The 23,841-nt window shown below is 41.9% G+C and overlaps 1 protein-coding gene across 5 annotated transcripts in view; it reads right to left on the minus strand.

Annotated features, from left to right (window-relative positions):
• samd12 (sterile alpha motif domain containing 12) overlaps nucleotides 1-23,841 on the minus strand; it is a 269,149-nt gene that overhangs the window by 172,837 nt on the left and 72,471 nt on the right. For all 5 annotated transcript variants that reach the window (XM_070547611.1, XM_054745053.2, XM_070547609.1 and 2 more), the window contains exon 4: nucleotides 18,366-18,506. In XM_070547611.1, the coding sequence (XP_070403712.1) occupies nucleotides 18,366-18,506 (141 nt within the window). The remainder of the gene's footprint in view (nucleotides 1-18,365; nucleotides 18,507-23,841) is intronic.

Here is a 23,841-nt window from a genome sequence, read left to right on the forward strand (position 1 = left end):
AAAATAGGCCACGCCCACAGGATTTTCACATCACATTTTTTGGGGGGCAGGACTAGGATCACTCCCAAGAAGTTTTGTGGCGATATCTTTAGAAATGACGAAATGGGAGGCAAACGTAAGGCCTAAGCGGTACGCCTGACTTCGCCGCGCCGCCACAGCCCCGCCTTCTGCAGAAAACTCCCATAAAGTGACGCAAAGCAACCCCAACTTGTCTTCAGTTACCTGCTACAAATTTGGGGTGATTATTTGAAAGGGCGAATTTTGGAAAATTTCCCAGTAAAACTTGACCTTTTAAGTCCTGAGGGGGCGGGGCTTGTGTGACATCATCTATCGACCATTCATTTGTCTTCGGGGGGCGATGGCAATTGTCCTTAGAAATTGTTTTAACTGTAATTCTTTCATTTGTGAAATTATAGCAATTTGAATTTTTTTGGCGAGTGCTCGAACTTTGAGGCCTGGCCCCGCCCCTTCAGTATTTACGAAAAGTCAATTTTATTGTCTCATTTGAATCGTCCATCGGTTCTGTTCGATCTCGCACTATTTTTGAGACGATGGTGCGAAAAATGACCAAACTGTTCAACCAAATATAGACCCTAGAATTGGCCAAAACGGCTAAAAATCCTCATTTCAACCCAAAATGGCCGACTTCCTGTTTTATATTGACCATGGTTGCAAGAGGCTTTTCTGTGCGGACTGTTGAGTATTATCAGTATACCAAATTTCATAACTGTACGATAAACTAAGCTTTATGGAGAGGGGTATTTTTCACTTTCTAGGGGGCACTGTCGAGCCACTTTTTTATGAACTTTCACATCGCCAGTGAAATACGTAAATTTCACGCACTTTCTATATTGAGCCAGAATTTGGTGACTTTTTGGATATGCTAAGACCCCCTAAAGGCCACCCAAAGACGCGGAAGAAAAAAGAATAATAATAAGAAGAAACGGAGCAGATACAATAGGCCTTCGCAGCTTCACTGCTCGGGCCTAATAAGAAGAAACGGAGCAGATACAATAGGCCTTCGCAGCTTCACTGCTCGGGCCTAATAATTAAAGCTGCAAGCAGCGTCGTTCGGCCCTCGCAGCTCCGCGCCGCTCCGGCCTGGCCGGCAGCCCGGGGCACCAGGGCACGTCCGCAGAACACAAACGTCGACCACCCCAACACCAGAAACTGCTAACGGCCACCTTGTCCGCAACTCACCCTGACTCAGCATCCCCTTTGAGCCCACCATTATATTTTATGTCTCACCACTAGGGAATCCTCTATCTTTACCACACTGGTGGTGTGATGACAGTGACCAACTTTAATGCTATTCTGACCATGTTTTTTAAAGTTATCGAAGGATAACGTTATCTAGGTGGCGCTGTGACCAACTACAGAAAAGTCCCATTGAGGTCAGCTTTGGTGACATTATATAACATTCACCAACCGTTTGTGCCTCATTGGCTAAAGGGCATGATTGTTCATTGCCATATTCAGTTTCGGGCAAATCGGAGGCCGTTTGTGGAAGTTACAGTCAAATGTAAGGTCATGGCGTCACGCCAGCATTCACCATGGCATCAAAGCCCCTCCCTTTCTGGAAAGCTATCAGATCTGAATGGTCTTTAAAACATCATGAAGACACTGTATGACCTGAGTGTCATTTTCATTAAATTAGAGGGGACAAATATGGGCATTTCACCATAAAACAATAGACTTCCTGTTGTCAGGGGGCGGGGCTTAGGTGATGTCAGCTGTCCACATTGTCGTTGTCTTGAGATGTGGTCAGTGATCACACAGACAAAGTTTGAATTAGATCTGATCATGCACATGGGAGTTATTAAGTCAAGTAATGTCATGGCGAAAGGTCAAAGTTTGAGGCTTAGCCACGCCCACACCTTTATACTTATTTAAAATCCGACGGTTGAATTTTTTCCCCTTTGACTTAAAAGTACATAGCATAAGTTTGAAGGTGATCGGTGTAAAGGGCAACAGCCCATCAATGTCCAAACAACGTGTGCGAAAACCACTAAATCGAGTACTTGGACCAAAATGGCCGACCTCCTGTGCGAAATTGCGCTTGGCTCCAAGAGACTTTTTTGTAGGGCCAGAGACCCTACATGAGTGTACCAATTTTCGTAATCCTCAGTCAAACCTTGTCTTGGGGCTGACAGTTTTAATGGTCCTAGGGGGCGCTATTTCAGAATATAGGCCACGCCCACAAATCTCAGATGCCCATTTCTATTGGGGGTCAGACTAGGATCACTCACCAGACATTTTGTGGCGATGTCACGATAATTGAAGAAATGAGAGGCAAACGTATTGCCATGGCGTGATGGCGAATTTCGCCATGCTCCCAAAGCCCCGCCTTTTTTCAAAACCTGCCAGTACTGTAGACCAAGTGACCTCAACTTGTCAGCTGCTATTTACCAGAGATTCCAGGTGATTGGGTAAAAGGAGTCCAATAGGGAGCTGTGAAAAAAAGAGTGGCGTGGCGAAAGGTCAAAGTTTGAGGCTTAGCCACGCCCACACCTTTATACTTATTTAAAATCCGACGGTTGAATTTTTTCCTCTATGTCTTAAGAGTATATAGCAGAAGCTCGAAGGCGATTGGTGAAAAGGGCGACGGAGCATCACTCTCCAAACAACGTGTGTGAAAACCACTAAATCGCGCACTTGGACCAAAATGGCTGACTTCCTGTGCGACTTTGCACTTGGCTCCAAGAGACTTTTTTGTAGGTCCTGAGACACCACATTAGTGTACCAAATTTCGTAATCCTCAGTCAAAGCATGGCTTGGGGCTGACAGTTTTAATGGTCCTAGGGGGCGCTAATACAGAAAATAGGCCACGCCCACAAACTTAAGCTGACCTTTTCTATTGGGGGTCAGACTAGGATCACTCACAACAATGGTCGAGGTGATATCACGATAAATGAAGAAATGAGAGGCAAACGTATTTCCATGGCGTGATGGCGAATTTCGCCATGCTCCCAAAGCCCCGCCTTTTTTCAAAACCTTCCAGTACTGTAGACCAAGTGACCTCAACTTGCCTGCTGCTATTTACCAGAGATTCCTGGTGATTGGGTAAAAGGAGTCCAATAAGGAGCTGTGAAAAAAAGAGTGGCGTGGCGAAAGGTCAAAGTTTGAGGCTTAGCCACGCCCACACCTTTATACTTATTTAAAATCCGACGGTTGAATTTTTTCCTCTATGTCTTAAGACTATATAGCAGAAGTTTGAAAGTGATTGGTGAAAAGGGCGACGGAGTATCACTCTCCAAACAACGTGTGTGAAAACCACTAAATCGCGCACTTGGACCAAAATGGCCGACTTCCTGTGCGACTTTGCACTTGGCTCCAAGAGACTTTTTTGTAGGTCCTGAGACACCACATTAGTGTACCAAATTTCGTAATCCTCAGTCAAAGCATGGCTTGGGGCTGACAGTTTTAATGGTCCTAGGGGGCGCTATTTCAGAAAATAGGCCACGCCCACCAGATGTTCACATTAGATCTTTTGGGGGGCCGGACTAGGATCACTCACAAGAAGTTTCGTGACGATATCTTTGGAAATGACGAAATGGGAGGCAAACGTAAGGCCACGGCGGTACGCCTGAATTCGCCGCGCCGCCACAGCCCCGCCCTCTGCCGAAAACTCCCATAAAGTGACGCCAAGCAACCCCCACTTGTCTTGAGTTACCAGCTACAAATTTGTGGTGATTAAGTGAAATGGGGCAATTTGGGACCTTTCACAGTAAAACTTGATCTTTTTGGTCCTGAGGGGGCGGGGCTTGTGTGATGTCATCATCCGACCATTCAATTAACTTTGTGGGTGGATGACGAATGACCACAGAAAGTTTGGTAACTCTATTCTATTCAGTTATGAAGTTATAGCAATTTAAATATTTTTGGCGAGTAGTCAAACTTCGAGGCCTGGCCCCGCCCCTTCAACATATACGAAAACTCAGAATTCTCATCTCATTTTGTTCGCCCATCCCTTCTTAGCAATTTTACACAATTTTTGAGACGATCGTGCGAAAAATGATCGAGCAATCCAATCAGCAACGGACCCTAAAAACGGCAAAAACGGCAAAAAATCGCCATTTCAACCCAAAATGGCCGACTTCCTGTTTGATATTGACCATGCTTGTAAGAGACTTTTCTGTGCGGACTATTGAGTACTACAAGTGTACCAAATTTCATAACTGTACGATAAACTAAGCTTTATGGAGAGGGTTTTTTTTCACTTTCTAGGGGGCGCTGTTCAGTCATTTTCTGTGCGATTTTTTTGGGACCTTTAAAATATCAAATTTTTCACCAGGCCTGACAAGTTTGCAAAATATTGTGAGTTTTGGGGTATGCTAAGGTCCCCAAAAAGCCGTTCAAAGGGGCACGAGAATAACAAAAAATAATAATAAAGATTAAAGCTGCAAGCAGCGTCGTTCGGCCCTCGCAGCTCCGCGCCGCTCCGGCCTGGCCGGCAGCCCGGGGCACCAGGGCACGTCCGCAGAACACAAACGTCGACCACCCCAACACCAGAAACTGCTAACGGCCACCTTGTCCGCAACTCACCCTGACTCAGCATCCCCTTTGAGCCCACCATTATATTTTATGTCTCACCACTAGGGAATCCTCTATCTTTACCACACTGGTGGTGTGATGACAGTGACCAACTTTAATGCTATTCTGACCATGTTTTTTAAAGTTATCGAAGGATAACGTTATCTAGGTGGCGCTGTGACCAACTACAGAAAAGTCCCATTGAGGTCAGCTTTGGTGACATTATCTAACATTCACCAACCGTTTGTGCCTCATTGGCTAAAGGGCATGATTGTTCATTGCCATATTCAGTTTCGGGCAAATCGGAGGCCGTTTGTGGAAGTTACAGTCAAATGTAAGGTCATGGCGTCACGCCAGCATTCACCATGGCATCAAAGCCCCTCCCTTTCTGGAAAGCTATCAGATCTGAATGGTCTTTAAAACATCATGAAGACACTGTATGACCTGAGTGTCATTTTCATTAAATTAGAGGGGACAAATATGGGCATTTCACCATAAAACAATAGACTTCCTGTTGTCAGGGGGCGGGGCTTAGGTGATGTCAGCTGTCCACATTGTCGTTGTCTTGAGATGTGGTCAGTGATCACACAGACAAAGTTTGAATTAGATCTGATCATGCACATGGGAGTTATTAAGTCAAGTAATGTCATGGCGAAAGGTCAAAGTTTGAGGCTTAGCCACGCCCACACCTTTATACTTATTTAAAATCCGACGGTTGAATTTTTTCCCCTTTGACTTAAAAGTACATAGCATAAGTTTGAAGGTGATCGGTGTAAAGGGCAACAGCCCATCAATGTCCAAACAACGTGTGCGAAAACCACTAAATCGAGTACTTGGACCAAAATGGCCGACCTCCTGTGCGAAATTGCGCTTGGCTCCAAGAGACTTTTTTGTAGGGCCAGAGACCCTACATGAGTGTACCAATTTTCGTAATCCTCAGTCAAACCTTGTCTTGGGGCTGACAGTTTTAATGGTCCTAGGGGGCGCTATTTCAGAATATAGGCCACGCCCACAAATCTCAGATGCCCATTTCTATTGGGGGTCAGACTAGGATCACTCACCAGACATTTTGTGGCGATGTCACGATAATTGAAGAAATGAGAGGCAAACGTATTGCCATGGCGTGATGGCGAATTTCGCCATGCTCCCAAAGCCCCGCCTTTTTTCAAAACCTGCCAGTACTGTAGACCAAGTGACCTCAACTTGTCAGCTGCTATTTACCAGAGATTCCAGGTGATTGGGTAAAAGGAGTCCAATAGGGAGCTGTGAAAAAAAGAGTGGCGTGGCGAAAGGTCAAAGTTTGAGGCTTAGCCACGCCCACACCTTTATACTTATTTAAAATCCGACGGTTGAATTTTTTCCTCTATGTCTTAAGAGTATAAAGGAGAAGCTCGAAGGCGATTGGTGAAAAGGGCGACGGAGCATCACTCTCCAAACAACGTGTGTGAAAACCACTAAATCGCGCACTTGGACCAAAATGGCCGACTTCCTGTGCGACTTTGCACTTGGCTCCAAGAGACTTTTTTGTAGGTCCTGAGACACCACATTAGTGTACCAAATTTCGTAATCCTCAGTCAAAGCATGGCTTGGGGCTGACAGTTTTAATGGTCCTAGGGGGCGCTAATACAGAAAATAGGCCACGCCCACAAACTTAAGCTGACCTTTTCTATTGGGGGTCAGACTAGGATCACTCACAACAATGGTCAAGGTGATATCACGATAAATGAAGAAATGAGAGGCAAACGTATTTCCATGGCGTGATGGCGAATTTCGCCATGCTCCCAAAGCCCCGCCTTTTTTCAAAACCTTCCAGTACTGGAGACCAAGTGACCTCAACTTGCCTGCTGCTATTTACCAGAGATTCCTGGTGATTGGGTAAAAGGAGTCCAATAAGGAGCTGTGAAAAAAAGAGTGGCGTGGCGAAAGGTCAAAGTTTGAGGCTTAGCCACGCCCACACCTTTATACTTATTTAAAATCCGACGGTTGAATTTTTTCCTCTATGTCTTAAGACTATATAGCAGAAGTTTGAAAGTGATTGGTGAAAAGGGCGACGGAGTATCACTCTCCAAACAACGTGTGTGAAAACCACTAAATCGCGCACTTGGACCAAAATGGCCGACTTCCTGTGAGACTTTGCACTTGGCTCCAAGAGACTTTTTTGTAGGTCCTGAGACACCACATTAGTGTACCAAATTTCGTAATCCTCAGTCAAAGCATGGCTTGGGGCTGACAGTTTTAATGGTCCTAGGGGGCGCTATTTCAGAAAATAGGCCACGCCCACCAGATGTTCACATTAGATCTTTTGGGGGGCCGGACTAGGATCACTCACAAGAAGTTTCGTGACGATATCTTTGGAAATGACGAAATGGGAGGCAAACGTAAGGCCACGGCGGTACGCCTGAATTCGCCGCGCCGCCACAGCCCCGCCCTCTGCCGAAAACTCCCATAAAGTGACGCCAAGCAACCCCCACTTGTCTTGAGTTACCAGCTACAAATTTGTGGTGATTAAGTGAAATGGGGCAATTTGGGACCTTTCACAGTAAAACTTGATCTTTTTGGTCCTGAGGGGGCGGGGCTTGTGTGATGTCATCATCTGACCATTCAATTAACTTTGTGGGTGGATGACGAATGACCACAGAAAGTTTGGTAACTCTATTCTATTCAGTTATGAAGTTATAGCAATTTAAATATTTTTGGCGAGTAGTCAAACTTCGAGGCCTGGCCCCGCCCCTTCAACATATACGAAAACTCAGAATTCTCATCTCATTTTGTTCGCCCATCCCTTCTTAGCAATTTTACACAATTTTTGAGACGATCGTGCGAAAAATGATCGAGCAATCCAATCAGCAACGGACCCTAAAAACGGCAAAAACGGCAAAAAATCGCCATTTCAACCCAAAATGGCCGACTTCCTGTTTGATATTGACCATGCTTGCAAGAGACTTTTCTGTGCGGACTATTGAGTACTACAAGTGTACCAAATTTCATAACTGTACGATAAACTAAGCTTTATGGAGAGGGTTTTTTTTCACTTTCTAGGGGGCGCTGTTCAGTCATTTTCTGTGCGATTTTTTTGGGACCTTTAAAATATCAAATTTTTCACCAGGCCTGACAAGTTTGCAAAATATTGTGAGTTTTGGGGTATGCTAAGGTCCCCAAAAAGCCGTTCAAAGGGGCACGAGAATAACAAAAAATAATAATAAAGAAAAATAATAAACAGAGCAAAAACAAGAGGCCTTCGCAGCGCTTTCGCTGCTCGGGCCTAAAAAATAATAAACAGAGCAAAAACAAGAGGCCTTCGCAGCGCTTTCGCTGCTCGGGCCTAATTAAAGCTGCAAGCAGCGTCGTTCGGCCCTCGCAGCGAAGCTGCTCGCCCTCCTTCAGCACCCCCTCCGCTCCATCCCCGACGCTCTCCAAACCCGGCTCCGCGCTTCTCCATCCTGGCCGGCAGCCGAGGGCATCAGGGCATGCCTGTCGGAACAGAAAGTCAGCCACCCCAACACCGGAAACCGTGAAAGGCCTCCTCGTCCACACCTCACCCTGACTCAGCATCCCTTCTGAGCCCACCATTACATGTCTCACCCCTAGGAGATACTCTATCTTTACCACACTGGTGATGTGATGTTCAGTCTCGGGCAAATCGGAGGCTGTTTGTGGAAGTTACAGTCAAACGTAAGGTCACAGCGTCACGCCAGAAATCGCCATGGCATCAAAGCCCCTCACTTTCTGAAAAGCTATCAGATCTAAATGGTCATTACAACATCATGAAGACAGTGCCTGACCTTAGTGTCATCTTGACTAAATTAGAGGGGACAAATATGGGCAGTTCACCATAAAACAATAGACTTCCTTTAGTCAGGGGGCGGGGCTTAGGTGATGTCAGCTGTCCACATTGTCACTGTCTTCAGATGTGGTCAGTGATCACACAGACAAAGTATGAAATTGATCTGATCATGCACATGGGAGTTATTAAGTCAAATAAAGTAATGGCGACTGGTCAAAGTTTGAGGCTTAGCCACGCCCATACCTTTATACTTATTTAAAATCCGACGGTTGAATTTTTTCCTCTATGTCTTAAGAGTATATAGCAGGAGTTTGAAGGTGATCGGTGGAAAGGGCGAGGAGATATCATTCTCCTTATAACGTGTGCGAAAACCACTAAATTGAGTAATTGCACCAAAATGGCCGACCTCCTGTGCGACATTGCGCTTGGCTCCAAGAGACTTTTTTGTAGGTCCTGAGACACTACATTAGTGTGCCAAATTTTGTGATCCTCAGTCAAAGCATGGCTTGGGGCTGACTGTTTTAATGGTCCTAGGGGGCACTGTTTTGGAAAATAGGCCACGCCCACAAACTTCAGCTGTCCAATTATATTAGGGGTCAGAGTAGGATCACTCATCAGAAATTGTGTGGCAATGTCACAATGATTGAAGAAATGAGAGACAAACGTATTTCCATGGCGTGATGGCGAATTTCGCCATGCTCCCAAAGCCCCGCCTTTATTCGAAACCTGCCAGTACTATAGACCTAGTGACCTCAACTTGTCTGCTGCTATTTGCCACTGTTTGGTGGTGATTGGATAAAAGGAGTCCAATAGGGAGCTGTGAAAAAAAGAGTGGCGTGGCGACAAGTCAGAGTTTGAGGCTTAGCCACGCCCACACCTTTATACTTATTTAAAATCCGACGGTTGAATTTTTTCATCTATGTCTTAAGAGTATATAGCAGAAGTGTGAAGGCGATTGGTGAAAAGGGCGACGGAGCATCACTCTCCAAACAACGTGTGCGAAAACCACTAAATCACGCACTTGGACCAAAATGGCCGACTTCCTGTGCGACTTTGCACTTGGCTCCAAGAGACTTTTTTGTAGGTCTTGAGACACCACATTAGTGTACCACATTTCGTAATCCTCAGTCAAAGCATGGCTTGGGGCTGTCAGTTTTAATGGTCCTAGGGGGCGCTATTTCAGCAAATAGACCACGCCCACCGGAATGTCACATCAGATTTTTTGGGGGGCCGGACTAGGATCACTCACAAGAAGTTTCGTGGCGATATCTCTAGAAATGACGAAATGGGAGGCAAACGTAAGGCCTAAGTGGTACGCCTGAGTTCGCTGCGCCGCCACAGCCCCGCCTTCTGCAGAAAACTCCCATAAAGTGACGCCAAGCAACCCCAACTTGTCTTCAGTTACCTGATACAAATTTGGGATGATTATTTGAAAGGGCAAATTTTGGAAAATTTCCCAGTAAAACTTGACCTTTTAAGTCCTGAAGGGGCGGGGCTTATGTGACATCATCAATTGACCATTCATTTGTCTTCGGGGGGGCGATGATGATTGTCCATAGAAAGTTACTTTAACTGTAATTCTTTCATTTATGAAATTATAGCAATTTGAATTTTTTTGGCGAGTGCTCGAACTTTGAGGCCTGGTCCCGCCCCTTCAGTATTTACGAAAAGTCAATTTTATTGTCTCATTTTAATCGTCCGTCGCTTCTGTTCGATCGCACACTATTTTTGAGACGATCGTGCGAAAAATGACCAAACTGTTCAACCAAATATAGACCCAAGAAATGGCCGAAACTGGGTCAAAATGGCCACTTTAGTCCAAAATGTCCGACTTCCTGTTTGATATTGACCATGGATGCAAGAGGCTTTTCTGTGCGTATTGTTGAGTTCTACAAGTGTACCAAATTTCATAACTGTACGATAAACTAAGCTTTATGGAGAGGGGTATTTTTCACTTTCTAGGGGGCGCTGTTCAGCCATTCTTTTATGAACTTTCACATTGCCAGTGAAATACGTAAATTTCACGCACTTTCAATATTGGGCCAGAATTTGGTGACTTTTTGGATATGCTAAGACCCCCTAAAGGCCAGTCAAAGACGCGGAAGAAAAAAGAAAGAAAGAAAGCGTAATAATAAACGGAGCAGATACAATAGGCCTTCGCAGCTTCACTGCTCGGGCCTAATAATAAGAAGAAGAAACGGAGCAGATACAATAGGCCTTCGCAGCTTCACTGCTCGGGCCTAATTAAAGCTGCAAGCAGCGTCGTTCGGCCCTCGCAGCGAAGCTGCTCGCCCTCCTTCAGCACCCCCTCCGCTCCATCCCCGACGCTCTCCAAACCCGGCTCCGCGCTTCTCCATCCTGGCCGGCAGCCGAGGGCATCAGGGCATGCCTGTCGGAACAGAAAGTCAGCCACCCCAACACCGGAAACCGTGAAAGGCCTCCTCGTCCACACCTCACCCTGAATCAGCATCCCTTCTGAGCCCACCATTACATGTCTCACCCCTAGGAGATACTCTATCTTTACCACACTGGTGATGTGATGTTCAGTCTCGGGCAAATCGGAGGCTGTTTGTGGAAGTTACAGTCAAACGTAAGGTCACAGCGTCACGCCAGAAATCGCCATGGCATCAAAGCCCCTCACTTTCTGAAAAGCTATCAGATCTAAATGGTCATTACAACATCATGAAGACAGTGCATGACCTTAGTGTCATCTTGACTAAATTAGAGGGGACAAATATGGGCAGTTCACCATAAAACAATAGACTTCCTTTAGTCAGGGGGCGGGGCTTAGGTGATGTCAGCTGTCCACATTGTCACTGTCTTCAGATGTGGTCAGTGATCACACAGACAAAGTATGAAATTGATCTGATCATGCACATGGGAGTTATTAAGTCAAATAAAGTAATGGCGACTGGTCAAAGTTTGAGGCTTAGCCACGCCCATACCTTTATACTTATTTAAAATCCGACGGTTGAATTTTTTCCTCTATGTCTTAAGAGTATATAGCAGGAGTTTGAAGTTGATCGGTGGAAAGGGCGAGGAGATATCATTCTCCTTATAACGTGTGCGAAAACCACTAAATTGAGTAATTGCACCAAAATGGCCGACCTCCTGTGCGACATTGCGCTTGGCTCCAAGAGACTTTTTTGTAGGTCCTGAGACACTACATTAGTGTGCCAAATTTTGTGATCCTCAGTCAAAGCATGGCTTGGGGCTGACTGTTTTAATGGTCCTAGGGGGCACTGTTTTGGAAAATAGGCCACGCCCACAAACTTCAGCTGTCCAATTATATTAGGGGTCAGAGTAGGATCACTCATCAGAAATTGTGTGGCAATGTCACAATGATTGAAGAAATGAGAGACAAACGTATTTCCATGGCGTGATGGCGAATTTCGCCATGCTCCCAAAGCCCCGCCTTTATTCGAAACCTGCCAGTACTATAGACCTAGTGACCTCAACTTGTCTGCTGCTATTTGCCACTGTTTGGTGGTGATTGGATAAAAGGAGTCCAATAGGGAGCTGTGAAAAAAAAGAGTGGCGTGGCGACAAGTCAGAGTTTGAGGCTTAGCCACGCCCACACCTTTATACTTATTTAAAATCCGACGGTTGAATTTTTTCATCTATGTCTTAAGAGTATATAGCAGAAGTGTGAAGGCGATTGGTGAAAAGGGCGACGGAGCATCACTCTCCAAACAAAGTGTGCGAAAACCACTAAATCACGCACTTGGACCAAAATGGCCGACTTCCTGTGCGACTTTGCACTTGGCTCCAAGAGACTTTTTTGTAGGTCCTGAGACACCACATTAGTGTACCACATTTCGTAATCCTCAGTCAAAGCATGGCTTGGGGCTGTCAGTTTTAATGGTCCTAGGGGGCGCTATTTCAGAAAATAGACCACGCCCACCGGAATGTCACATCAGATTTTTTGGGGGGCCGGACTAGGATCACTCACAAGAAGTTTCGTGGCGATATCTCTAGAAATGACGAAATGGGAGGCAAACGTAAGGCCTAAGTGGTACGCCTGAGTTCGCTGCGCCGCCACAGCCCCGCCTTCTGCAGAAAACTCCCATAAAGTGACGCCAAGAAACCCCAACTTGTCTTCAGTTACCTGATACAAATTTGGGATGATTATTTGAAAGGGCAAATTTTGGAAAATTTCCCAGTAAAACTTGACCTTTTAAGTCCTGAAGGGGCGGGGCTTATGTGACATCATCAATTGACCATTCATTTGTCTTCGGGGGGCGATGATGATTGTCCATAGAAAGTTACTTTAACTGTAATTCTTTCATTTATGAAATTATAGCAATTTGAATTTTTTTGGCGAGTGCTCGAACTTTGAGGCCTGGTCCCGCCCCTTCAGTATTTACGAAAAGTCAATTTTATTGTCTCATTTTAATCGTCCGTCGCTTCTGTTCGATCGCACACTATTTTTGAGACGATCGTGCGAAAAATGACCAAACTGTTCAACCAAATATAGACCCAAGAAATGGCCGAAACAGGGTCAAAATGGCCACTTTAGTCCAAAATGTCCGACTTCCTGTTTGATATTGACCATGGATGCAAGAGGCTTTTCTGTGCGTATTGTTGAGTTCTACAAGTGTACCAAATTTCATAACTGTACGATAAACTAAGCTTTATGGAGAGGGGTATTTTTCACTTTCTAGGGGGCGCTGTTCAGCCATTCTTTTATGAACTTTCACATTGCCAGTGAAATACGTAAATTTCACGCACTTTCAATATTGGGCCAGAATTTGGTGACTTTTTGGATATGCTAAGACCCCCTAAAGGCCAGTCAAAGACGCGGAAGAAAAAAGAAAGAAAGAAAGCGTAATAATAAACGGAGCAGATACAATAGGCCTTCGCAGCTTCACTGCTCGGGCCTAATAAACGGAGCAGATACAATAGGCCTTCGCAGCGCTTCGCTGCTCGGGCCTAATAATAATAAACCGAGCAGATACAATAGGCCTTCGCAGCGCTTCGCTGCTCGGGCCTAAATAAACGGAGCAGATACAATAGGCCTTCGCAGCTTCACTGCTCGGGCCTAAATAAAACTAACACAACCTGACTGTAATCAGAAAACATGAAACACGGCACGAACTGAGACGTCTACTGAGTTAAGGGACACGCAGGAAAATAAAGATTGGTGTGTTCGCTCATTATTTGCTACACCTCATCCCTCAACTTAAGGCTCAACATCTTCTGTAGTCCATGTGGCGTGTTTGGAGTGGAACGTGTAGGATTGGTCTCATTATGATCCTTGAGTGTAGCTGTTAAGATCCCTATTGATTCCTGGGTTCACTAATCGACTGTATTCTGCTCCAGAACCAGCCGTAAATCCTCAATATGTAGAATTAAAAATAAATAAATAAATAAAACACCTAACGTTGAGCTTATTTCTTTTACTCTGCAAGGAATAGAAATGCTCATTTAAAGGTCTAATTAATAAAATTCATACATAAACAGACATTAATAAAATTGACATGTTCTTAACAATCCAAAGAAAAAAATGTTCATATGATGCTACTGAGTCTAAACCAGTACTGTCACTTTTTATTACGGAGCAAACCTGACTATTCTCCATAAACACATTAGTCGAATCAGATCAAGCACATTTCTGAACACCTGCTGGTGAGATTAAAAGAACTGAAAGTGAAAGAAAGCTCTATGCATCGTTCTGAGCTGCTTTAACCACGTTTCTGGTGACTAAAACACAAAACGGCCATAAAATAATAGACAAAGAACATCAAGTTAATCCAGTTAGTTTCACTTTCTTTTATGTTAAACTGGAATGAAAGTGGAACCAACTCTGATTTTCTCTACACCGTCATTGGTTAATGGTCTCCTTGAGCCCGCCTCCAACTGCTGGTGATTTGATGTCCAAATCACAACACAGGGAACTCCAACCAGACAGAAAGTCAATCATACAGATCGGGGACTGAGTGCTTCCGTACCAGAACGGCACTACGAATGTGCATATCGTATCGTATCATGCTGTATTGTGTTGCATCATACTGTAGCACGTCGTATCGTGTCATGTCATTACATCATATCATAATATATCGTATCGTATAATGTCGTATTGTGTCACATGACATTATGTCGTATTATATTGTATCATATCATGTCGTATCGTCTTGTATCGTACGTAGCGCGTCGTATCATGTCATGTATCATATCTCATCGCATCAAGGTTGTATGATACGTCATATTGTATAATTTTGTATTATAGTGCATCATATTGTGTCGTGTCATGTCAAGTCATATCATGTCGTATTGTACCGTGTCGTATCGTGTCATGTCGTATCATAGTGTGTCGTGTCATGTCATGTCATATCATATCACATTGTAAATCATGGCGTGCCGTGTCGTGTTGTGTCATATCGTATCGTAACATGTCATGTCACATCATATCGTGCCACGTCATATCATGTTAAATCATATATCATATCATATCATGTCATATTGTGTCACGTCATGTCATATCATGTCACGTCATGTCATATGTCATATCGTGTCATGTCATGTCATATCATATCATATCATATCACATTGTAAATCATGGTGTGCCGTGTCGTGTTGTGTCATATCGTATCGTAACATGTCGTGTCACATCATACTGTGCCACGTCATATCGTGTCACGTCATGTCATGTTAAATCATATCATATCATATGTCATATTGTATCACGTCATGTCACGTCATGTCATATCATGTCACGTCATGTCATATGTCATATCGTGTCGTGTCATACTGTGTCGTGTCATATCGTGTCATATCATATCATATTGTGTCACGTCATGTCATATCATGGCATATCGTGTCATATCTTGTTGTGTCATATCGTGTTGTGTCATACTGTGTCGTGTCATATCTTGTCGTGTCTTGTCATATCGTGTCATGTCCTATTGTATCATGTCATATTGTATCGTGTCATGCCATATCATATCATGTCATATTGTATTGTGTCGTGTCGTATAGTATCCTGTTGTGTTGCATCGTGTCATATCATATGGTAGCTCATTGTATCATGTCATGTTGTATCGTATCACTTTGTACAGCATGTCATATTGTTTCATGTCATGTCTTGTCATATATCATGTCGAATTGTATGATGATATGTCGTATCGTAGCCTGTTGTATCATGTGATGTTGTATCGTATAATGCTGTAGATCATGTCATATCGTATCGTCTCTCATCATTGTTTATATTGTTTACTGAAATAGATCAGTATATTTTGTGATAATCTAAGAGTCATATGATAGATAGATAGATAGATAGATGATAGATAGATGATAGATAGATGATAGATAGATAGATAGATAGATAGATAGATAGATAGATAGATAGATAGATAGATAGATAGATAGATAGATAGATAGATAGATAGATAGATAGATAGATATTTTTATTTTCGGTCAACAACAACAATTTATCAATTTTACATAAAAGTAATCAAGCAACTGAAAAAAGGAATACTGGTAGGTTGAAGCCTAGTGGCTTATAATTAGCCTTTCCTTAACTCCCACAGAGATAATTAAATCATTAACCAAGAGAAAACAAATAGGGCTGATAGATAAGATGCATAACATTTAAAGAAAAAGCAATGATAAATCAAGAAATCAAATCAACACAAAGTTAGACATCAAACTAAGTTTCTATAACTTTGGAAGAAGCAAATTTTTACATTTTTCTTAGAAAATGACAAAGAATAACACATCTTCAGTTCATCATTAAGTCCATTCCATAACTTCACTCCCAAAACAGACACACATCTATACTTAGCATTAGTTCTCACTTTAGGTATTTCAAACATATAAGACCCCCTCAAATCGTATTTTCCATCCCTTAATTTAAACATACTTAAAATAAAATCGGAACATTCTTTTTCACCACTCTATACATCATTTCTAAAGTTTTAAGATATATAATGTCCTTAAATTTTAACACATCTGATCCTACAAAAAATTGGTTCGTGGACTCCCTATATACAGCATTATTTATTATTCTAATAGCTCTTTTTTGCAATTTAAAAATTGATTCCAAATATGTTTTGTATGTTTTCCCCCAAATTTCCACACAATAACTCATATAAGGCAAGCAAAGGGAAGTGTACAGTAAATAAAGGAAGCCCTTGTGCAATAAATCTCTTGTTTTATAAAGAATAGAAATAGGCTTAGATAATTTCCATTTCACATGATCTATGTGAGACTTCCAACAAAGTTTATCATCAATTATTACTCCTAAAAATTTAGTCTTATATACTCTTTCAATTTCAACATTATTTAGATTCAATTTTACTTCAATATTACTCTTAATACCTTCAAATGACATAAATTTAGTTTTACTTTCATTCAGTGAGTTTATTAAATACAACCCATCTATTTAACTTCATCAATTCTGTTTCCACTGTTTTCAGTAATTCCTTTGTTATCTCCAGAAGAAAATAAGTTTGTATCATCAGCAAACATAACACATTTTAAAATATCACTAGCTGTACAAATATCATTTATATAAAGTAAAAATAGCTTAGGTCCCAACACCGATCCTTGCGGAACTCCACAAGTTACTTTTCTAAGTTTAGATTTCATATTATTAATACTCACATATTGGAACCTTCTTTCAAAGTGGCACTACCCATCTTTATTCTGCTGGGCTTTAGAATCAACGGATAGAACCCAAAACTAAACATTTTATCAGTAAATTCAGAAGTCTTATTGTGATCATTTGCCTTCAATAAATCAATTTTAAAATCACCACAAAATAAAGTCGTCTTTTCTTTGTGTTTTTCCAGTATTACAGAAATTTCTCTCATAAACTGATCTATGCACGATGCAGGTGTACGATAAATACAGCTAACTAATATGTTTTTAGATCTTTCAACTTGAATTTCAATAGTTAAACATTCCATCAAGTTATCCACCACAGCAGTCATATTGTTAACAATTTTACATTTAAGACACGATATAACAAATACAGCGACACCTCCTCCTCTTCTATTCCTCCTATTTTGCCAAAACATTTCATAACCCTCTAGTCCATCCTGCAGTTCTGTCATCATCCAACCATGTTTCTGAAATTGCCACCAAAGCAAACGTATTTTGAAATTGATCAAGATACTCTTTGATTTTAAAAAAATTACTGTAAAGATTGTGACTGTTAAAGTGAATTAACGAGAAACCTTTTATCTTGGGATCTAACTCTTCCCCACTATAATAATCACATGTCATATCAACACTGTCATATGTCACATGTAACACACATCACTTGAAAGGACAACCATTTATTAGGTGACCCAGTGTTTTCCAGAGTGTTCTCATGAACAAAATAGCTTTCAAAAATGCTTTATATCAGAAAAAACATATACTACCATCAACAAGCTTCCTTTACATAAAGTATTTATATTTATTGAAAGATCAAAATCACAAATGTTGAGGCTCCATCACCAACTCCTAATCCCTATGCAGTATTCCTGCACCCTCATTTTCTTCTTTTGTGATTATAATAATCTAAACCCATTTCTAGCTAAATTACAGTGCTTGCTGATCTTTCAGTGCACTTCCACTGAATATCGTGTAGCAACATCACATAATGCCTATATTATTATGAGGCATACAGATGCTGCACCTGTTGCAGCAGAGTTATCATCTCGTGTGTCTAACAAAAACATGATTGTTTCGGAGAATGAGCAGAGAAAGGATCTGCAGCTCAAGGTGTTCTGAGTCTTCACAACTCTGCCATTAAACTTTAAACCCACCGCTCCTCCGGGTAAATATTCAGACGGTGCTATTTAACAAGAAACAGCCTTCTCACTTACTGGCTTCACAGTACAAAAACAGAATATTTCTGCCCGACTGTTTTGTTGCAAGATCATTTCTGATTCATCACTTCCTGCAGGCTTTGAAATATGCAGCGATCGCCATGGCTACAGATGGCATGTGAATAATTACTGCACTGTGAATGATTGGTTTATTTATTAGAATGTAGGTTGTTGGCTTTGCTGTGAATAATCTAGAAAACACAAAGTGTGGGTGATTTATTTATTCGCACCTTGTGTGAGAAGCTGTAGAGTCCTGACTTCCTCTCGGACACGAAGCTGCAGGACCTGCTGCAGGATGTGCTGCCTCTGGGCTTCTTGCATGACTCCCATTCGTTCCAGCTTTCTCTCGGTCAGTCTCATGAGAGCTCGCCCTGGAGGGGAGTCAAAAAGAAGGAAACAAGGACTCAGGTTCAAGAGCTGAGGGGGATTTAACCTGCAGTGAGAAAACTCGTGTGAGTGGGAGAGCAAAAATTTTTATAAATAACACAAAACGATGCTACATATTGACACCATAAAAACAAATGTTTGAAGAGTCTTTTCCTGTGATGTGGCCATCAGTCCTAAATGTCTAATTAAGCCCCATGCAGCCCTTGGTAAAGCCGGCTCTTCTTGAATTAATATCAGAACAGTACATCCCTCCAGCAACAAGCCCTCACAGCTCTGTCATTAATAGAAAATCCTTGTTTAAAATACATAGTTTAATCATCCAATCAATGCTTATAAAGAGGATTTAGGTTGCTAATAAAAACACAGTGTAATTATTAATGCCTTTACAACATGTAAGCAGAGGATAATGTGGGGGTTTACTGGCATCAGGTCACTCTGATGGCTAATTAACACGAATCCAACTAAAATAATCCATAAATTCAAGTAAAAAACTTTTTCTTCCTCTCCTGGTTTCTAGTTTTAATTTTTATGGCAGCTTGAGGTCAGATGTGCAAAACTGTATGAGAATAAAATGTGATTTTTATGAAGGAATATGGCAGATTTCCATGTCTTCATTTTTATTTTTTTATCCTATTTCAGTGCTTTTTTTTGTGCCAAGTCCCAAGCTGCCACTTTGCCACCACAGCTGGGGAACACGGAGCAGCCAAGTGTTGGTGCCATCATGTTGACGCATTTCTCCAGCCTTAACAAAGGAGGCTCTTTGCACACCGCCACGTCCAAACAGAGGCTAAATGCCAAACGAGGTTCAGATGTTTCAACGTTAAAAACGCCAAAGCGTTACGTAAACTCCAGTGGGCTCAAAGAACAGCGCGTGAAAAGAAAAGATGGAGACGCAGGATCATGAATGGGCTGCAACAGAGCAGATGGAGACTGGTAAGAGTCTAAATATTGACCAACTGTAGGATAGATCAGCATGGCAACGCAGAAGAACCATAACAACATTAAATTATCTTTCAACTTTTGTTTCTGGAAGTTAAAACTTTCAACTTGGAAGAGAATGATGTGTTCACAGACTGGAAAAAAGGGAATTTTTTTTAAAATGCAGCTTGGCAACTGAATGCAAAAACCAATAATTAATCAGATTTTAGGTTTCAGGTTAAACTGATCAAGCTGAAAATTGGCCAACTTTGATCGCCAAAGGATATTTTGGTGCCATCTTTTAGTTCTTTTTAAAACACAGAAAGGTTTTATTTACGTTGCAGGTAAATTAAACCTTTCTGTGCTTTAAAAATAACTAAAAGATGGAATTAGAATTTCAACACAGCAAGAACACACCAAAGATATTTTGGTGCATTTCCAGTTTCTAACCTCTTTAGTTCTTATGAAGTTGAATATCACCCCCAAAAAGTGATTTAACCACAAGCCAACCAACAACAAATTACCCACAAGTCTAATGTTACTACATTAAATGTTTCATTTTACTGTAGTGGATTTAGCTGCATTTTCGCATCATATATGACTGTTTAAGTCTGAATTTCATATTAATTAGGTGACAAAGCCGTTCAACTTAAAGTCAGATCTAAAAGTTTAATCTTAAAGGTGCATTATGTGAACATAGTGAGAATTTAACAGTGAGAAAATGCCAAAGAGAGTCTAATGTTTCAGTCATTTTGGGAAAAGGGTATGCTGAAACATATTTCATATCCAGCTGGCTACGGGGATTCAGTTTTTGTCCTTTCAAAACATTGGCAGGAGGGACGTCACTAATGTTTACCACCAGAGAGTGTGGAGTTGCCGTGTCTCCTGTGAGCCAATACTGCAGCGCCGACGGTTGTAATTTGACGATGGACTTGAATAGCTCCAGACTTCTTTAAAGTGGTTGAAGTAAGCAAATTTTACTACAGGATGTCTTTTTTTACTTCATTTCTACACACCGCACCTTTAACGTCTTCATGTAGAGGTCAGGATGGTGAAACAAAGCTAAGATGTAACAGGAAAAAACTAATCTAAAGATTTCTTTTTTTTAACCCTCCCACTGTCTTTATGGGTGGCCCCGTGAGGAAAGTTGACCATTGAGCAGGATTGATGGGTTATCCCTTGAGGTCCATGTGGCAGGGGTGAGGTGGTGCTCACTCCTCACCCCTGCCACATGAACCCAAGGGATAAATCATCAACAAGGAACATTGCTAAGCTGAGTCCCATTCTGTCCCGCTCTGAACTTGAGACAGTTCTCCACACCTTCATCTCCTCACGCTTAGACTACTGTTACTCTCTTTTCACGTGTCTGAGCAGAACCTCCCTGAACCGTCTACAGGTGGTTCAGAATGCCTGTGCTCGGCTTCTGACCAAGTCCTCCAAACACACCCACATCACCCCGCTTCTCCTCCAGCTTCACTGGCCGCCAGTCAGCTTCAGGGTTCATTTCAAGATCCTGGTTCTGGTCTATAGGGCCTTACATGGACAAGCACCATCTTACATTGGTGATCTTCTTAGTCCCTACACCCCCAGCAGGTCCCTGAGGTCCAGTGATCAAAGCCTACTGGTCGTGCAGCACCAGGCTAAAGACCAAAGGTGACAGATCATTTGCTGCTGTGGCCCCCAGACTCTGGAACTCTCTCCCCCTGAGCCTGAGATCAGTGGACTCAGTGGTCTCCTTTAAAAAGCAGCTGACAACTCACCTGTTCAGGCTGGCTTTTGTATGACCTTCTTCACCCTCTCCTTGTTCTGCTCTCCCCACCTATTCCACCCTCCTCAGGATCCACTGATTTCCCTCTTTCCTGTTCACTCTCTCTTTCTTAACATCATTTTTTATCACAATTGTCTATTTTTTGCTCATTTTAAATATATTTTTAATCATTTTCTAAATTCTTTATATTTTTACATTTGTTGTGTTTGTGAAGCGCCTCGTGATTTTTATCTTGAGAGGTTCTTCTTCATCCCTACTCATTGGTCAACTTTCCTCACGGGGTCACCCATAAAGACAGTGGGAGGGGTAAACTAACCTTACAGAAATATCTGACTTCAAAGAAAATTTGCTTCAAGTAGGGTTTTTTAATTTTGACTGAAAAGCATGACGTTACAAACTTACATGCTGGAGCTGGGACCCAGTTCCCCATTCTTTACAAGTCGTCTGCCTCCTTGAGGAGGATCTAAGTACTGCAGCACACAAGTACCGATTCTATTTGTTATCATTGTTTAAATATGCTACATTTATCTAATAAACTGTCCTTGGTAATTAGGTTTTATAGACATAGAAAATTATTGACCTTTTTATTTGTTTGATTGTTATTTCATCAGGTTTTAAAGGTTAAATTCAGAAAAGTTTTGCAAAACCTGCAAGCCATTAGATTTCCTAAAAGCCATTTTTGCAGATTGTTACAAAAAATATTTGATTTACTAAAATGACCTAAAATTGCTAAATTCACAGAATGGAAAAGAAATGTTTTATTTTAGTCAGAATCCAGATAATAGCCACAGACAATAATCTAAAGACAGATTTATGCTCCTCTGAAAGGTCTGTCACATGAATACAAAAAAAGTTGAATTTAGTTGGACTTTAATAAAACAGCCAGTAGACTTCATAAAAGATCATAAAGTTAAAAGTGTGTGAAACAAGCATGCAGAGAATGTAGCTTTTTCAGCAAATTCTGAATTCACCAGTCGTTGCAGTTTTTAATAAATCTGCAAGTAAACCACTGAGCATGAATGATTCATTTCTAAACCCAGATCTTCATCTGCTAACGAGCTCGTAACGCAGGTGAGTGTTGCAATTACCAGTGGAACATTAAAGAGATTACGGAGCAAAAACATTCAGTCGGCGTGTCACGCCCCTCTGGTGGCGATGAGGCATCAGCGGGGCACAACGGCTTCTGCAAGGAGCCCAAACCTTTTAACTCTGTTTCTGCAGTTCTGAGTCATTGGCATCGACAATCCTATCGTGTCCCAGCTGGGAATTTTTCATACCACTATTAATGCACTGTGCAGCGTAGCGTGACTGGGAGGAGGAGGAGGGGAGGAGAGAAACATGGCCAAGAGGAAATAAATAAGGTGAAATGGAAAAAGGAGATGCTGAAAGAAATGTCTGGTGGTGACAGAAGAAATGGAACTCAGATGTGAAAGAATACAGAAATGTAAAAGAAGGCTGACAAAAAATACATCAACAGAATGTTTCTGTTTTTGAAATTATTTTTAGTTTTCAAACATGCTTTAAAATCTCTAATAAGCCTTCTCAGTTCATCCAAGCTAACTGTATTTATTATGCACCTTAAAAAACATCAACAATACTTATATACGACAGCATTTAAACAATAGATAAGAAAATACATGAAAGCACATCAAACAAGGGTAAAAGCAGCACAACAGTGAGCTAAAATGATAAAAACTACTGAAATAAAACATTCATACAGCTAAAAATTAAAATTTCATAAACACTAGAACACACAAAATATCCCTATATTAAATGGGTGACAGCAAAACAATAAGGAGCTAATGAGTGAACAGGAAGGGCTGGGCATCGGGGTGGCTTCAGAAAAGTGTTCAAATGGGCAGAAAAACTACATTTCGAGGATTCATTACTGGGTCACACTTAACAAAACCCCTGCCAACGTCTCGAGTTAATGGCCTTTATCAGAGCTTGAACAAACAGAGAAAAAAGGTCACATCAGGAGGTTTAATGTAACATGACCTTTTGATCCGTTCACCTATTAGCTCCTATGAATGAAATGCATGTAAGCTCTAATGACGGCCATTATAGTGAAACACTAGCATGATCTCACAGAAAAATGGATTTTATGTGTTGGAGATACATACTAGAGGGCTGCATCGGGATTGGGTCCCCCAACACAAATCCTGCGTGGGCGGGCGGTGTGAATTTTGCTGCGGGCGGGAACGGTCGGCTAAAAGAAACAGTGTGGGATCGGGATGAGTATGATGGAGTCGGCAATTGATGTTGAAAAGAAGCTGAAACAAGGTCTTTATGACACAAAAACCAAAGCAAGGCAAGTCAGACATTTGGAGGAGTTTCTCTGATTGTGTTAATATTTCTCATTCAGGTCTCTCATAGAAAAGCGACCTCGATCACTGCCTGATTACAGAGGAGAAGAGAATATGAAACGGCCTTGATTTCATTACCCCTTTAAGCACCACACAGTAGGTCCTTTGTGTATTTTTTAAAGAATTTTATAGTATGAAGAGTTATTTGAAATCACATGCGCCGAGGCGTCACCGGTGATCCTGGTGATGCCTCGGCGTTAAAGGGTTAAAAACTAAATGAAAACAAAGTGCGTCAATCCTGGCCAATGTGTTAAAAGACGTGCAGGA

Source organism: Nothobranchius furzeri, chromosome 19, assembly GCF_043380555.1.
Source record: "Nothobranchius furzeri strain GRZ-AD chromosome 19, NfurGRZ-RIMD1, whole genome shotgun sequence".
Taxonomy (NCBI): domain Eukaryota; kingdom Metazoa; phylum Chordata; class Actinopteri; order Cyprinodontiformes; family Nothobranchiidae; genus Nothobranchius; species Nothobranchius furzeri.